We start from the raw sequence: 17,881 nt of genomic DNA, 5'->3' as shown, positions 1-17,881 counted from the left end.
AGCAGAGCAGCCCCACATTTCCCAGAAGGCGGCTTCAGCCACCCTCGCCAAAGGCCTGGGCAAAGGGCCAGGCATTCAAGGCTCTCTGGCATACTGGCAGCTCAGATTAATAGCAGATTAGATGGCTGCAGTTACCTATTTGCAGACTGTTACCCACTTCCCTGCTCCTGTACTGTCTTTGCAATCCAAGAGACCAAAAGAGAAATTACAGTACAGGTAGTCCTTGCTTAATGACCACGGTTGGGACCAGAATTTCAGTCACTAAGCAATACGGTCATTAAGCAAATCCGACCCAACTTTATGACCTTTTTTGCGACAGTCATAAAATGAACCACATGGTCGTTAAGTGAATCACATCATCCCCCACTGATTTTGCTTGCGGAAGCTGGCGGGGAAGGTTGAAAATGGCGATCACATGACCATGGGATGCTGCAATGGTCATAAATGGGAACTGGTTGCCAAGCACCCAAATCGCAATCATGTGACTGCAGGGACACTGAGATGGTCATAAGTGTGAGGACCGGTTGAAAGTTGGTTTTTCCAGCACCGTCATATGTCTGAACCATCACTAAACAAATGGCCATTAAGTGAGGACTACCTGTATTAAAAAAAAAGGGGAAGGCAAGAAGGGTGCCGCGTGGGTGAATGTGAGCAGATGCAGCAGTGCCCTCTGGCCAACAGCCATGCTCGTTCCTTGGACTTGCGGTTGGTACTTTGTCCCTGTCCCCCTAGGGTTGCCAGGATGCTCTTCTCAGGTGCTTTCGGTTTCTGGGTTGGTCCCTCCCAAAGAAGATCAGCAGCAAGAAAGCCTGGCACGATCACCCTCTGATCCTGGAGTCCCTCTGCCGCCAAATTGTGAGTCACGCTTCCTCCCTTTCAGAAGGCGCACCGGACGTGGCCCCCCTCTCTCCATGTGGGGGGGTGGACGGGAGCTGTGAAGCTGCAGCTCTCCCCCAGTACCGCCCAGGAGGTTCACTCTGGGATCCCCTCCCAGAGATGCCCGGTTGGCTGCCCCAAAACTGCTCTAATTTCTCTTTCCAGAGGTTTAGATTTGGAGTCCACGCTTTCAAGCATTGGCCCTTCCGTTCGTTTTGCATTTTGTAGTCCAGCATGTGGGCGCAGGTGGGGCACAGAAACGGGGTCTGGCCCAAGACTGCCCAGGGAGCTTTGGGCTGAGTTTGAGTAGCTTCCCACTAGTCTAGCCCAGCCTTTCTCAGCCTGTTGACCCCAGAGGAACCCTTGGAATGTTTTTCAGGCCTTGAGGAACCCCTGGGCATTCAGGCTCAGAGATAGGCCAGAAATTACAAAACTATTTTGTTTCATGGGTAGGCCTGTATCTATGCATTGACAGTGTTCTTAAACTGAAAATAAGGAAGCAAACTTATCTCTTGCATGTGAAGTTGCCAGAATCTGAAATAATTTTTTAAATAAATCATGATCTCCCAGGGAACCCCTAGGGACCTCTTGCGGAATCCTAGGGGTCCACAGAACCCTGGTTGAGAAACCCTGGTCTACTCTATTAACCAGAATAAAGGAGGAGGACAACCGATGAACTGCAGAGTAGATCTAGGGGAACATCATCCCCAGCTGTTTCTTCCAGCTGCATTGGGCTCCTTCTCATCATCTCCTGCCTTCCACAATTGGGGTGATAGGAATTGTAGCCCCACCCATCGGAAAGATTTCCAAGTTGAGGATGGATACGCTCACCCAGGGTCCAACGTGCACTTTAGGAATTCCATTACAAACCAGAATAAGTCTGACCAAGTGAGATAGGTCAGACAGACAACAAAAAGTATTTTATTTGCCCAATATGTCCGAAGGACCATCACTGTTTCTGAGGGTCCAGCTGCTTCTGCACGGGATCCCACCATCAGAAAATGTTGTGTTTTCTTCCCTCTGTGCTTCCGATAGTCATGGAAGGTAAAGGCCATCCCCGCCATCTTGCTCCAGTGCCTGGACCATCTTCGGTGTCCCCAGGTTTCCATCCGGAGAGCAGCTACCATCTTTATCGGTGAGCGCAGGAAAAGTGACTTTGTCAGTCGTTTCCTTGGCTGATGTCTTCGACAGCCCAAGAAGGACAGGTCAGGGAGCTGCAGTGAGAGGTCTTCTCCCAAACTGATGGGCACGAGATCAGCAACCATGTGCAGATGAGGATCCATGTGAGAAATGCACGATTGACTTTCCAGCAGCCTTGTGGTGGAGCAGAAGGACCCAGAATTTGATGGGAGCAACAGCTGGCGTAAAGGTACGTGGGAATGACCTCAGGAGACAGGGGAGAGCCGCAGCCAAGGGGACGGCCGGGTAAGAGGCCGCTGAGCCCGCGGCAGGAACGGGGGCGTGGAAAACATCTCAGAAGGGGCCCTCCCTAGTTTCTGGGGCTGTAAAGGGGACGGGGGAGAAATGTACTTTGAGACGTGCAAGGTTCTGTTAAGGTGACCTTACAATAAAGTAGAATTAGTTCATCTGGGTGTGGTTCCTGTCTGGACTACCTCACAAGGCTGACATCAACCTTGCACGTCTCAAAGTACATTTCTCCCCCGTCCCCTTTACAGCCCCAGAAACTAGGGAGGGCCCCTTCTGAGACATTTGCCATGCCCCCACTCCTGCTGCAGGCTCAGCAGGCTCTTACCCGGCCGTTCCCTTGGCTGCGACTCGTCCTCATCTCCCAAGATCATTCCCACGTACTGTTACAGCGGGGAAACAAGGGTGCTTAACCCTCCGTGATCACCATGAGGCCATTGGTCAGTCAAAGTCATGTCTCCCCCCCCTGCTGTTTCCCATGTGTTAAAAAATTATACCAAGTTTGTGCATGTTCTTTCTCTCATTAAGAAAATCAGTGCTTAGGAGCACTGAAGGTTAGCACAGGAAAAGCAAAACTGGTCTAGTGGTGAAGGCCCCAGGCTAGAAACCAGGAGGTGGTGAGGAGAGGAGAGGAGAGGAGAGGAGAGGAGGGGAGAGGAGAGGATTCACGGCTAATTCAGCTCCAACAGCACCATCATCCTAGCAACTATCCCCAAAGTAACACACCCCATGGGATTCCTGGGGAAACGTGAGAGGTTGTGCGAAGAGCAGAGGCCAAAGGCAAGTTTGTTGACGGGAACTTAGCCCCCGTGGAGAACAACCTGGGAAGAGATGGAACATGCCAGTTTCAAGATGCTGAATTTACCCCAGGTGAGCATTAAGGGCCAGATGTTCTTCCAGCCTGCACAGCCCTCGCTTGCCGGGTCTCACCCGCTGCGTGGGGCTTGGTGTGAAGCCCGCTGGAGTTGTCGGCACCAACTTTGGGGAGACCGACCTGTTCCCTCTGTCTTTCAGGATGCGTCGCTCAGTGTGCAGAGCCCATGGCCATCACCCAGGAAAATAAGGACTTGATATTCCTGTGTAAGTAACAGCAGCCCAGATGTTGGCTACTGCGTGTTGGGAATGGTCCTGGGGGGGAACCAAGAGGCTTCTGCTGCCCTCCGGAAGGACGCAGGGAAGCGAGAAGGCAGGGGGCATGATTGGACATCCATGGCATGAAATTTACTCTCCTGGTCTGAAGGAATGGATCCACATTATGGATTGGCTAGCTGTGTCTGAAAAATTCTAAAAATGGGAAGATGATGCGCCCCATTTCCACACGGTCCAGAGTTGGGATAAGCTTGAGGACTGAATGCATTTTAGATCATCGCTAGCTATTATATGAATCTTCTGTGGGGGGGTGTATTAATAAGCCTTTTCGGGGGGGTCGTGTTTAGTTTATGGTAATCACGATAATACCTTTTGTTTTCTTTCTTCAGCATAATTGCTACTGATTTCTTTCGTGCTTGAATTTTTTGTATTGCACCATTAAAACGGTAACAAACGAAGTCAAGAGTAGGGACATTGACAGGCCTGGTCCTGCCACCTGAGGCTCCCTCCCCTTCATGCCCATGTCCTGCCCATCCCCAACCCAGCCCTTGCCCCCATCCCAAATGTTGAGGCCTCCCACCACCCCAATCGCATGCCCTGTGGTGAAACTGGAGTCCCTCCATTTTGCACATCATCGTTTTGGACTTTGTCCCACAACCACCTCCAAAGCATCCATAACTATCCACCTGCTTCTACCCTCAGTGATGGTAACTCGAGAATCCCTCCCCCTGCATGATGGCATATGGTTTCTCCCATGTTCTTGTCAGCCCTTCGAGGTAGACCAGACTAGGAAACCAAAGTTATGAAAGCTAACACAGGTAGTCCTCATTTAGCGACTGCCTTGTTTAGCGACCATTTGCCATTATGACAGTGATGAAAAAGGAACTTTGTGACCAATCCCGCATTTACAACCTTCACAGGTCTGTAAAGCAAAGGAAAGCTGTAGAAAGATCATATATACAGTTGCGATTTCACTTAGTGACCGCTTTGCTTAACGACTGAGTTGTTGGTCCCAGTTGTGGTCACTCAACAAGGACTATCTGTATTACTGTTATTATGGGGTTACAGAATCTTGCAACTCCGAATACGCCTCCCCCCTCTCTCCCTTTGTCTTCAAGAGAACGGGAGGATCAAGTCTGAGATGCTTTCTCAAATTACATTTCTGCCCCAGACTCAGATTTCTCTTATCCGACTGTGGTCTTGGCTGCGGATCTTCCTCCTGCTGCTCAGGGTTATTCTCGCAGCCCCTTACAGTTCTCTGCACTTCACTTCTCTGGGTCAACTGCTGCTGCTCTCTGACGACCATGATTTCCTGTGTTTCAGCGCTCTTAAAACTGCAGCAGGATCCCGACCCTTCGGTCCGCATGACTACCTTGGAGGCCATGCATATGGTCCGGGATGCCTGCGGGGGCCCCTCCAGCATGCTTCGAAGCCAGACCAACTTCAGCCTGGAGACAGAAGAAGGCATCTTCTCCTGGGGACACTGGGACGTGCCGGATCCGGCCCTGACCCACCACTGGAATCCAACGTCCCCGGTCTCCCATAGGATTGTCACTAGCCACGGCAGGAGGAGACAGACGACGCACCAGACCTGATCCACTCCTGTGGGGAGGAATGCAGACCAGGGCAGGCAGCTCACTCTTTGAGGGGCCCGAGGGCTGCAGCCGAGTGGATCTGGAGGGATTCCCGACAAAGAAAGCCGGTGATGGCCATTGTCCGGTCCCGCAGTGGCGTCCGGATGTCTGAGGCAGCCCTGGCAGCGTGGCTTGGTCACCACCAGGTGGATGGATGTGGTGATGGGTGGCTTTCAAAGGGGACGGGATAAACCCCTGGAGGAGAGGTTTATCAAGGGCTGTCGGTCTTGAAAATGCCGTGCGGCTTCCTGGCTGGGCCATCCTGCCCCCAAGCACCAAATGCAGAGGCGCAGTGATGGGCTTGAGGAACATCTCCATCTCCTGCTTGGGAGCACCCCAGAAGCTTCTGGCTGGCCAGGGTGAGAAAGCATTGCTGGATTGAGAAGGGTTCTGGGCCTGACCCAGCAAGGCTGTTCTTAGGTTTTTATAACTCTAGCATTGTTGGTCAAATTCAACCCAAAGAATTGAGAATGGAAGCTGGGGGTTGGTTCAAGAAGGGTGAGCTAAACTCCATACTGGAGAACCTGCTGATGTTTGGAAACACAAAAGCTTCTTGCAGTGATCAAAGTGGGTAAATAAGTGAATAAAGCAGTGTTTCTCAACCTTAGCAACTTTAAGATGCGTGGACTCCAACTCCCAGAATTCCCCAGCCAGCATGGCTGGCTGGGGAATTCTGGGAGTTGGAGTCCACGCATCTTAAAGCAGTGAAGGTTGAGAAACACTGGACTAGTGATTTCATGGAGACAGAGCTGAGCCCTGCCTGCCATCTTGCAAATGTGGACACCCAACCCCTAGAAACAGCCTTGATTGCAACATCAGCAGCTGGGCTAAGCTGGTGGCTGCTGATGGAGTTTTTAAAGGTTAATAAAAGAACTCCAAGCAGCTAACAACAATCTTGCAAAGTAGAAGCATGAACCAAAATTGCACATTAAGTTTAATTACATTCAGAAAAGAATTCAGTCTTCACACAGTAGTTAGATGAAGAGAAAAAAAAAGGTAGCTTACATTTATTCAGTAGATCTGGATCCAAGGAGCTTCACAGTAGAAAGCATTTATTCATCACTGGTTCTTTGTAGACACTTCCTATGGAAATAGAAAGTCTGTGTGCAAGCGAAATGAGAGATCAAGAGCTGCATTCTGCAGCGCCTCCTGCTTGCAGGTGTGCCCAAGAGGTAAAAATGGAGATTGTTAATCCCCAAACCCAAGGAGGAGGAGGAAGTGGAAATCAGGTGACCCATGTGACATCCCACAAGCACAATAGAGATGCGTTTACTAGAAAGACCCCCGTTATGCTTGTGAGACAATGCTGAGTTGACCCCTGATAATTCCAACAGCTACAACGACAAATCAAGCTGAGGCTTTTCGTAGCTGTGCTCAGATTCATGCGTTCTTTGCTACAGAACTGGGAACTGCAGGAGGCCTTTGGAATAAAAGGAATTGGGAATCTGCTGCGGAGCAGGACAAAGAGGAAGGACTGCTGGAGCTTCGTGGATGGTGAGCATCAGCTTCCCCACCTAAGGGCCTTTCCCCAGGCTCAAAGCATTGACTACCTCTGAAAAAATAATAAAATCAGTGATCACTGCCCTCTAGTGGCAAATCAGGGAACAGCACTTAGTGGTTATAAAAGCTTGTTTTAAAAAAATTCTGCCTTTATTATCGTTTTTTTTATAAGTAACTCAAGGTAGGGAGCATACCCTAATATTCCTTCCTCCTCCTATTTCCCCCACAACACTTCTTATCTTTTATTACATATTTATTTATTATAATTTTAAATTTAAATAAATGTATTTAAACTCAAAGGAATCCAAATTAATTAAATTATTTATTATTTATTCAGCAATTATTTATTATTTGTTTGCTATTATATTAATAGATGTTAATTTCATCTAGAATTTAGAAGTCTAGGCACCAGAGTATGAGGCCCTGACAAATGAGCACCTTTTAGCTCTCTTGTCTGAGGGTGGAAACAAGTAAGAAAGAAGATATACCACTGATTGATTGACTGATTTGATTGATTATGTGTGATCAAGTCATTTTCAACTCCTGGTGACCACATAGATTGATTTTCTCAATTTCCCTTCCTTATAGGCAGCTGACCCCTGGGCCAAAGATAGCTTTAAAAAAAATAGTTCTAAATAAATGCTCTGCATTGTAGGCCTCAAAGTAAGGCCTGAGAATTCAAACCCTGGTAAAGGGTTGAATGTACAAAATGAGATCGAACTAATGCAGGTCACCTATGCCTGGCAGGTCCCAGCTAGAACAAAACCAGTTGGATGGTGCCTCCAAGTGGTCAACAGTGATTTTTTAAAACTTATATTGATTTGTATGGCTGCTCATCTCACCACTGCAAACCTGGGCAGCTAACAAAAAGTAAAATGCAATATAAATGCAATATATAGTTTAAACAAAATAAAACCCCATTCCCAGCCAACTAACACAAAGTAATTTCTGAAAACACTATTCAGCAACCGTGTGGGCTCTATTACTGTCCTGGCCCCTATATCTGAAGAAACAGCCAGGTCTTCCATTTAATCACTGTACAGGCAGTCCTTGCTTAACAACCACAATTGGGACTGGAATTTCTGTTGCCAATCGATGTGGTCGTTAAGCATCCGACCCAATTTTACAACCTTTTTCGTGACAGTCATTAAGTGAACCACATGGGCATTAAGTGAACCACGTGGGCATTAAGTGAATCATGGGTCCCTCATTGATTTTGCTTGCCGGAAGCCAGCTGGGAAGGTAGAAAACAGCAATTATGTGACTGTGGGACGCTGCTACGGTCATAAATGCAAACCGGTTGCCAAGCGCCTAAATTGTGATCACGTGGCCACAGGGATGCTGTGACAGTCGTAAGTGTGAGGGCAGGTCATAAGTTGTTTTCTCCAGCGCTGTCATAAGTTTGAACAGTCACTAAATGAATGGTTGTTAAATGAGGACTACCTGTAATACAGTATTTAGCCTTTTTCTTTGGTATGTGCTGCACAAGACCTATTGCTCCACTACCCACTGCCCACCGCCCATGATATATTCCATGTCATGGATGCAGTGACATCATGATGCGTGGGCTATCCCAGTGGCTCATAGACAGGATGATTAGCCCAAAAGGAAATACGTTTATTTTGCTTCCAGAAAAGAACTAGGATAAAAGCTGGCCTAATTTGAGGATGGGCTGCTGCTCTGTAAAGTACATTCGACTCTTCCTATTTTCCCCATTACAACCATCGCATTAGCATTACTTGCTTCCCTGCTGATGCTGCTAAAATTATTCCTGAAGCAAGCTGGATAAGCAGCTGGACATTTGGACTTTTCCCAGCCTGGACACTCCCAGACGGGAATGATAGCTGTTGCATTATTTATACGTCCAAATCTCCCATTTGTTGGGTATTAAGGAAAATAAGCTCTTAGCTGTACCCCTGGCCTTCTTCTGGAATGTTCTGATGACCTGCTGGTGTGGTCCACAGGCTGGGTTCTCGGGAGGTCCGCCGTCCAAGTACTACATGGGCCTGCCCGTGCTTAATTTCCGAGCCCAGACAAGGCCAGCCAGAAGCTGTTACCTGCTGAATCATGTGATGGTCTTGTAAGCCAATATAAGTATATTGGCTTATATGTCTTTATTATTATTCATGATAAAGAAATTGATCGTTAAATCCACCACCTTGTGCACCAAATCTTTAGAAGGGCCCCTGGCATCACCCTTAAAGAGGACTCCAGGTGGAAGACTTGGGAAAACCTCTTTTCTGCCTGTGAATTGTGGGCAGTGAAATAGACAGGTTGTCTAGACAGGGAGGGAGACTGAAACTGGATTGGCATAACACGGCTTTGGTGAAACCAAGGGGACCAAGCTGTGTCACACGTGGAGATGAAGCCAGATTTCCTTCCCCTTTAGCTGACAATGGGGTATTGTGTCTTTTTTTCCCTCTCTCTCCTCCTTTTCCTTTTTATCTAGAAGCAGCCTCCTGAAAAACAGATAAAGACAAGACGGCAAAAGCATTCATACATGAATGAACAGGAGAATCCAAACTCTAGAGACAAATCATTCATCCTTTCTTCAGAAGGATACACTGTAAATAAAGACTTCAAAAGTACTCACAGATTGCAGCTTCCTACATTGGAATATGAAAAATTTTGCTAATTTTTATCATGCATGTTTGCAGATAGGAACAACGGGTTGGTTCTAGTACACTTCCCTTTTCTTTAGCAAAAATTTATTGATTGATTCATTCCTTCAATTTAGAGCAGCCTCGATCATCCAGGCCACTCTCTTAGTGATTGCTGCCCTCTTGTGGCAAATTGGGGAACAGCACGTAGTGGTCATAAAAGCTACATTTCCCTTATTTATTTGTTTGCTATTAAAAGAAATAACGTATTTGCTTTAAAACCATGACAGAAAGGAAGGAAAACCATAATGGCAATAAACTAATATGATATGCTATGATAAATAGTCTATAAAATGATATTACTACATCAGGGAAGAGATGAAACATTAATCTTTCAATTCTACTTTTAGAAAGAAGTTGTTTAAATGATAAGGATGTAGATTTCGGTTGGACATTAGGAAGAGTTTCCTAGGGGTAAGAGGTATTCAGATACTGGAACCAGAGGTGGTGGACTCTCTTTTGTTGAAAGTGTTTAAACAGAAGCTGGACAGCCCTCATTGGGGATGCTGTGGTCATGGATTCCAGCCCTGGACAGGGGGATGGACTAGATGACCTCCAAGCCCTCTCCCAACCCTTCCATTCCATAGTTTGGCTTTTGCTTTGCCCTTGGCAGGGGTCCATGTTGAGCCAGGCCTGCATATAGCCCTGGAAGCTGTCTTTCCTTCAGCCCTCGGGGCGTCCTCGGGCCTCTTCTGCTCGCCAGAGGATACGTCTTGCATACCCCCGTCCTCTTCTGCATTGCGCTGACCAAACCACTTCTGAGCCTTCCCTGCTCTGCTGGTGGGGGAGAAGGGTTGCTGTGGTCCAAAACGTTTTGAGGGTGCCAGATCAGGGAAGGTAGCTTGATGGGAATCAAGCAGCTGCCTGGTCTCTCCCATGCCCTGAGTTAGATTTACTGGATTTGTTAAATGACAGGTCCAAGTGCATGGTGGCAAAACGTACTGAGCTTGGAAAGGGCTGGATGGAACCCCCATCATAGGCTGCTAGGGTGGGAAGGGACCCCTTTCCGCCTCTCGAGCTTGCTTAGGCAGGTTTTTGCTCAGGCACAGCACGTCCCTTCCTGTAGCTCTGCCTGCCCCGCAGATTGTGGAAAACACCTCCTGGTCTGAGGGTGTGAGCCCTTCCTTCCCCCACTGAAATTCTGCACTGAGAGATGGAGCCTAGCGACTTCTCAGGATTCTGGAGGTGATTCTGGTCTTTGCTGGCCCAAAGGGGACCAAAGCAGCATCTCACAGCCCTCTGCAGTTCCCTTCATCTGCAACCACTGCAGGCAACGTGATGGAGGCTGGAGACCCACTGGAGACTGCTGGGCCCAGCATGGGAAGGCTGGATTAAGGTCATTCATGGGCACTCTGGCCTCCCCCAGCCTCCGGTCACCTGAATTCAGAGCTCACTACCAAGCTGGCCAGCAAATCCGACCTTCCCAAGCTTTTCCTCTTCCATCTTCTCAGGAACATCCCTCATATCTCAGCCCTCGCCTTATTTTGCCTGTGAGTTTCCTGGGTATGTGAGACAGGCAGCCGGCTAGCACCATGTTTCCCACGTGGCTTCTTCCAGGGGTATTGGACTGCATCTCCCATCATCCTCACTCAGCCTGGCCTTTGTTCTCCTAAGCGTCAGCCCTATCAGAGAACATACCTGGTCTCAAATCTCTGCCACTCTGACAGCGCCTTTCAACCCAAACTGGTGTGTCTTTTATGGGAAGGGCAAAAGCAAGGCTTGGTAGAGTGTGTGAACCAGGCGGGAGGGTTGACTCTGGGCCCAAAGCAAATTCTCCATTCCAAAGTGCCCTTGGGCAAAGAATTATTTTGGAAGTGGGTCTTTATTTTTAGGAGCCTCTTAGACCTCCAGTCAAGATGGGGGAGAGAGAGAGAGAGACTTTCTGAATAATGTGCATTTATTTGCAGGGTGGGCCTCCCAACCTCTTTATTTATTTAGAGGTCACTGTCTTGACGCTCATGCAATGATAATGGTGGACCATAGAACAGAATGACATGTCATAGGCAACCTGTGAAGAACAACCCGTTTCCAGATTGTACAATTCTACTGCCTCCATAAAATGGTTTACTTTTGCAGGAAGCATCTCAAGATGCAATAAAGCCAATTCTCACCAAGGAAAGAAAATAATGGGTTTGGTAGTCCACAAGGAAGATCTACCTATCACCTTCTGTCTGCGCTGACTTCAAGCTGGAAAACCACCTTTCAACCACTTTATTTACGATTGTTTTTCATGGTAAACAGAGGAGGCATTCATGGCTTTCTTCTGCCAACTCTGGGGATAAATTACTTTGGGGTGGTTTCCAAGATGAATAAATCAGTTGTCCTGTTCCTTTCTTTGAACTGGGCGTAACTTTGGGCAAAGTTTTAAAGCATCTACGTTTATTAGCCCTCTGCTTCAGGGTTTTCAAACTGTGTTCTGCAGAACGCAAGAACTTGATGGAGTTCTGTGAGATATTAAGGACAAAAAAAAAAGTCCATCTGAATGCAGACAGTTTTCTATCACTAGAGCTTTGCCCCTTGATGCGGGTGTCTGGGGACTTTGTTTTTACCCATCAAAGAGATTATCTGCAGCTCAGGGTTGAACTGCAAAGTCCTTGGTGCTCTCTGAGCCTGGTTGTTTTCTTGCAGACTTCATTCATTCACAACCAAGCTCAGAGAGCACCAAGGACTCCACATTTCATTTTTAACTAACAGGTTCTGTGGCCTGAAAGAGTTTGAAAATCCCTGCTCTATTTGATAAACATTTCAGACCAAACTACATGGGATGTACAGACATGTAAGCATTCATTTTACTTGATTACATCTTTCAACCCTGGGCGACCCAGAGAGGCTGTTGAGGTTCTGCCCCAGTGCCTGCAGGTGGATTTGGAGGGGAGGAACCGTCTCCAGCTCAATCCTACCACGACTGAGTGGCTGTGGGTGTTTGGGCCTTCTGGATCTCGGGATATTCCATCTCTGACCTTGGATGTGGTGGTACTTCCTCACTCAAGGATGGTGTGCAACTTGGGGGTCTTCCTGGGCTCACAGCTCCTGTTTGATGACCAGGTGGCAGCTGTGGCCAGGAGGGCCTTAGCACAGCTCTATCTAGGGCACCTGTTGCACCCTTTCCTAAATCGGGGGTCCCTTCAGACAGTCACTCATGCCCTGGTCACCTCACGGCTTGACTACTGCAACGCTTTCTACATGAGGCTGCCCTTGAAGACCGCCTGGAAGCTTCAGCTGGTCTAGAATGCAGAAGTGTGGGCAGCGATGGGCATGCCTTGTTATGCCTAGGTAACACCTCAACTTCATGAGCTGCACTGATTTGCTGGGAGTCACTGGGAGCTGGGCAGCATATAAATTTAATAAATTATTATTATTTTAACTCCTGAGAGGTCAGCCACTTAAGGTAGGGTGGGCGAGATTGGGGTAACAGTGCCCACCTAGGGAGGATGCCAGCAGTACCAGCAGGACAGGGCATAAAAGTCAAGATGGGTCCTTGATGCCCATAAAAACAGAGTGGCCTTTATTGTACAGTCGCAGCCACCATCTTGACTGCTTTGACCCAGCCACCCCCAATACCGTTGGCGGATACCCAGTTCTTTCCTTCCATTTCTGCTACATTTCAGGGGGGAATGGATGAAGCTCTGACTGATGAAAGGGAACAGGCATTAACAGAGCTCACGAGCTGCTCCCAAGAAATCTCTCACGCTGCTCTGGAGGGAATGCGAGATCCACCCACATAGGCTTTCGTTTGGAAGCCATTTTACAACATGGCCCTGAGCTGGATTTTGAACGATTGGCTCCATGTTTTGCTCAGAGCGGAAGAGGAGCATGCTCAACCACAATTCGATTTGATTTCAGTTACAAGCACTGGGTGAAACCAACCAATTATGTTCTGAGAGGCATGGTTTATAGCCAAGACCCCCGGATGGGCAGCACTGCAAAGTTTGGCTTGCATACGGTGGAGAGAACAAGTTTGTGTGTGTGAGAGAGAGAGACACAGAGAGAAATATCTCCCTCCAACCTTATTACAGGTAGTCCTCGCTTAACGACCACAGTTAGGACCAGAATTTCGGTTGCTAAGTGAAGTGGTCATTAAGCAAATCCAATCCTATTTTATGACCTTCTTTGCAGCGGTTGTTAAGCAAATCACACGGTTCTCCATTGATTTTGCTTGCCAGAAACCGGCTGGAAACTTCGAAAATGGTGATCGCGTGACCGTGGGATGCTGTGATGGTCATAAATGTGAACCCATTGCCAAGCACCCAAATCATGATCACATGACTGTGGGGATGCTGTGATGGTCGTAAGTTGGTTTTTTCAGCACCGCCATAAGTCTGAACCATCGCAAAACGAATGGTTATTAAGCAAGGACTGTTGTTGTTTATTCGTTCAGTCGCTTCCGACTCTTCATGACTTCATGGACCAGCCCACGTCAGAGCTTCCTGTCGGTCGTCAACACCCCCAGCTCCCCCAGGGACGAGTCCGTCACCTCCAGAATATCATCCACCCACCTTGCCCTTGGTCGGCCCCTCTTCCTTTTGCCCTCCACTCTCCCTGGCATCAGCATCTTCTCCAGGGTGTCCTGTCTTCTCATTACGTGGCCGAAGTATTTCAGTTTGGCCTTTAATATCGTTCCCTCAAGTGAGCAGTCTGGCTTTATTTCCTGGAGGATGGACTGGTTTGATCTTCTTGCAGTCCAAGGCACTCTCAGAATTTTCCTCCAACACCACAGTTCAAAAGCATCGATCTTCCTTCGCTCAGCCTTCCTTATGGTCCAGCTCTCGCAGCCATGTGTTACTACGGGGAACACCATTGCTTTCACTATGCGGACCTTTGTTGTCAGTGTGATGTCTCTGCTCTTAACTATTTTATCGAAATTGGTCATTGCTCTTCTCCCAAAGATGAAGCGCCTTCTGATTTCCTGACTGCAGTCAGCATCTGCAGTCATCTTCGCACCTAGAAATACAAAATCTTTCACTGCCTCTACGTTTTCTCCCTCTATTTGCCAGCTATCAATCAAGCTGGTTGCCATCATCTTGGTTTTTTTGAGGTTTAGCTGCAAGCCAGCTTTTGCACTTTCTTCTTTCACCTTCATCATAAGGCTCCTCAGTTCCTCTTCACTTTCAGCCATCAAAGTGATATCATCTGCATATCTGAGATTGTTAATGTTTCCTCCAGCGATTTTAACTCCAGCCTTGGATTCCTCAAGCCCAGCTTGTCGCATGATGTGTTCTGCGTACAAGTTGAATAGGTAGGGTGAGAGTATACAGCCCTGCCGTACTCCTTTCCCAATCTTAAACCAGTCCGTTGTTCCGTGGTCTGTTCTTACTGTTGCTACTTGGTCGTTATACAGATTTTTCAGGAGGCAGACAAGATGACTTGGTATCCCCATACCACTAAGAACTTGCCACAATTTGTTATGGTCCACACAGTCAAAGGCTTTAGAACAGTCAATAAAACAGAAACAGGTGTTTTTCTGAAACTCCCTGGCTTTTTCCATTATCCAGCGGATATTGGCAATTTGGTCCCGAGTTCCTCTGCCTTTTCTAAACCCAGCTTGTACATCTGGCGATTCTCGCTCCATGAACTGCTGAAGTCTACCTTGCAGGATCTTGAGCATTACCTTACTGGCATGTGAAATGAGTGCCACTGTTCGATAGTTTGAACATTCTTTAGTGTTACCCTTTTTTGGTATGGGGATATAAGTTGATTTTTTCCAATCTGATGGCCATTCTTGTGTTTTCCAAATTTGCTGGCATATAGCATGCATTACCTTGACAGCATCATCTCGCAAGATTTTGAACAGTTCAGCTGGGATGCCGTCGTCTCCTGCTGCCTTGTTATTAGCAATGCTTCTTAAGGCCCATTCAACCTCACTCTTCAGGATGTCTGGCTCTAGCTCCCTGACCACACCGTCAAAGCTATCCCCGATATTGTTATCCTTCCTATACAGGTCTTCTGTATATTCTTGCCACCTTTTCTTGATCTCTTCTTCTTCTGTTAGGTCCTTGCCATCTTTGTTTTTGATCATACCCATTTTGGCCTGGAATTTACCTCCGATGTTTCTAATTTTCTGGAAGAGGTCTCTTGTCCTTCCTATTTTATTGTCTTCTTCCACTTCCACGCATTGCTTGTTTAAAAATAATTCCTTATCTCTTCTGGCTAACCTCTGGAATTTTGCATTTAATTGGGCATATCTCCCCCTATCACTGTTGCCTTTTGCTTTCCTTCTTTCTTGGGCTACTTCTAGTGTCTCAGCAGACAGCCATTTTGCCTTCTTGGTTTTCTCTTTCTTTGGGATGTATTTTGTTGCCGCCTCCTGAACAATGCTGCCAACTTCTGTCCAGAGTTCTTCCGGGACCCTATCTACTAAGTCCAGTCCCTTAAATCTATTCTTCACCTCCACTGCATATTCCTTAGGAATATTAGTGAGCTCATATCTAGCTGATCTGTGGGTCTTCCCTAATCTCTTGAGTCTGATCCTAAATTGTGCAAGAAGAAGTTCGTGATCGGAACTACAGTCAGCTCCAGGCCTTGTTTTTACTGACTGTACAGATGTCCGCCACCTTTGGCTGCAAAGGATGTAGTCAATCTGGTTTCGGTGTTGTCCATCTGGGGAAGTCCATGTATAAAGCCGTCTCTTAGGTTGTTGGAAGAGAGTGTTTGTTATGCAGAGTGAGTTATTTTGGCAACATTCTATCAGCCCATGTCCTGCTTCGTTTTGTTCTCCCAGGCCATGGTTACCTGTAATTCCAGGTGTCATTTGACTGCCCACCTTAGCATTCCAGTCTCCCGTGATGAAAATAACATCTCTTTTAGGCGTGTTGTCCAGTAGGTGCTGCAGATCCTCACAGAACTGCTCTACTTCAGCTTCTTCAGCATCTGTGGTTGGGGCGTATATTTGGATCACGGTGATGTTAGATGGCTTGCCCTGAATTCGAATTGAGATCATTCTATCGTTTTTTGGGTTGTATCCAAGCACTGCTTTAGCCACTTGACTATTAATTATGAAGGCTACTCCATTTCTTCTGTGGTCCTCTTGTCCACAGTAGTAGATCTGGTGGTCATTTGATGTGAAGTGGCCCATTCCAGTCCATTTCAGTTCACTGACGCCCAAAATGTCTATCTTTAATCTTGACATCTCACCAATAACCACATCCAATTTGCCCTGGCTCATAGATCTTACATTCCAGGTTCCGATGGTGTGTTGATCCTTAGAACATCGGATTCGCCGTTCACCACCAGCACCGTCGGCCGCTAGCCGTCCTTTCGGCTTTGAGCTAGCTGCGTCATCACGTCTGGGGCTAGTTGAGCTCATCCTCTGTTCCTCCCCAGTAGCGTTTTGACCATCTTCCGACCTGGGGGTCTCATCTTCCGATGGTATACCGACATATCTCTGGTTGTACTGATCCATTTAGTTTTCACGGCAAGAATACTGAGGTGGGTTGCCATTACCTTCCCCAGGGATCGCATTTAGTCTGACCGCTCTGTCACGACCTTCCCGTCTTGGGTGGCCCTTCACGGTTTAGCTCATGGCATCATTGAGGTGCTCAAGCTCCAGCACCACGACAAGGTAACGATCCTTTGCTGAAGAAGCAAGGACTACCTGTAGAAAAAAAGAACATCTACCAAAATTTTTCAAATGTTGGGGTGGCTAACGAAAGCGGCAAGTAAGTAAGTAAGTAAGTAAGTAAATAAATAAATAAATAAATAAATAAATAAATGTCTTGAACCATTCCTGCATTCCAGCTTATTTATTGGCTACTGTAGGAAGAGCCAGATCCATAAAGTTTACTATTAGGAAAGTTTTTAAAAACGTTACAAAACGCAGCCCTTGTAAATGTGTAGCTGAAGGCGGTCCTGCCAGCCCATACGGCTTCTTGGCAGGCCCTGTTCCCTTCGCCACACCTCAGACAGTTTTTCCACTCATCAGAACGCCGGTGTTCCTCAAGTCCTGAGACGGAGACTCAACGCCCAATGAAAAAGAGATTTCCTTGTTCAGAGAAGGCATGGAAGAATCCCGGGGTCCTTCTCTTTCCCTCCCTCAAATCATGGTCACCCGGTTCTTGATGTAAACATGATAGGGATCGCTCTGCTTGTCCACCTCCCGGGATCGGGTATAGCCAAGGATCAGGCTCCCAACCGTCAGGGCAAACAGGATCATTATGAACAGGATGTACATGTAGGCATAGGAGTCTTTTTTCCCCGTGTCTTCCTTGCCCGGTTGGGGACACGGGTCCACACGGGACAGGGTACGGTTCAAGGCCCTCAGCATCACCTCTAACTTCTGGGACCAGCTCTCGGTCTGGTTTCCAGACATCCTGGTCTTTGGCCAATTCCGGGAGACTGCTGCTGCTGGTGGAGCAAAAAGAAGGCAATTCAGAATATCAGCCACCCCCTTCAGGAACAGAATGGCCTCCCCAGAGAGAATGTTTTGGGAAGGGCCCCTTCCTCTAAAGTGACCCAGATGTGGATGAGATGACCGGCCGCTTCTGTGGTGGCCCCCACACTTTCAAAGCCCTTACCCCAGAAGCTTGAAAAACTCATGGTTTTTAGAGGATTTTTCAATTCCATTTATTTCACCAGGTGTAATGGTATGTGGGAACGATCTTGGGAGACTGGGCCAGGAGATGCTACAAAAGGAACGGTCAGATAAGAGGGGGCAGAGCCCGCAGCTGCATAATGGAAAGAGAAAGAGGCTCAGAAGGGACC

The 17,881-nt window shown here is 47.6% G+C and overlaps 2 protein-coding genes across 2 annotated transcripts in view; one reads left to right on the top strand and one right to left on the bottom strand.

The window, feature by feature from the left end:
- LOC134498265 (maestro heat-like repeat-containing protein family member 7) overlaps window positions 1–2,055 on the top strand; it is a 29,617-nt gene extending 27,562 nt beyond the window's left edge. The window contains exons 17-18 of the mRNA XM_063304340.1: window positions 733–855; window positions 1,912–2,055. Of these exons, the coding sequence (XP_063160410.1) occupies window positions 733–855; window positions 1,912–2,055 (267 nt within the window). The remainder of the gene's footprint in view (window positions 1–732; window positions 856–1,911) is intronic.
- A 14,889-nt stretch (window positions 2,056–16,944) lies between these two features.
- Window positions 16,945–17,521, bottom strand: KCNE3 (potassium voltage-gated channel subfamily E regulatory subunit 3). The gene has a single exon (XM_063304495.1). It carries the CDS (start codon window positions 17,487–17,489, stop codon window positions 17,214–17,216), a length of 276 nt encoding a protein of 91 aa, XP_063160565.1. The 5' UTR covers window positions 17,490–17,521; the 3' UTR covers window positions 16,945–17,213.
- Window positions 17,522–17,881: the final 360 nt, after the last annotated feature.

Source organism: Candoia aspera, chromosome 5, assembly GCF_035149785.1.
Source record: "Candoia aspera isolate rCanAsp1 chromosome 5, rCanAsp1.hap2, whole genome shotgun sequence".
Taxonomy (NCBI): Eukaryota; Metazoa; Chordata; class Lepidosauria; order Squamata; family Boidae; genus Candoia; species Candoia aspera.
This window is presented reverse-complemented; position numbering and strand designations above follow the sequence as displayed.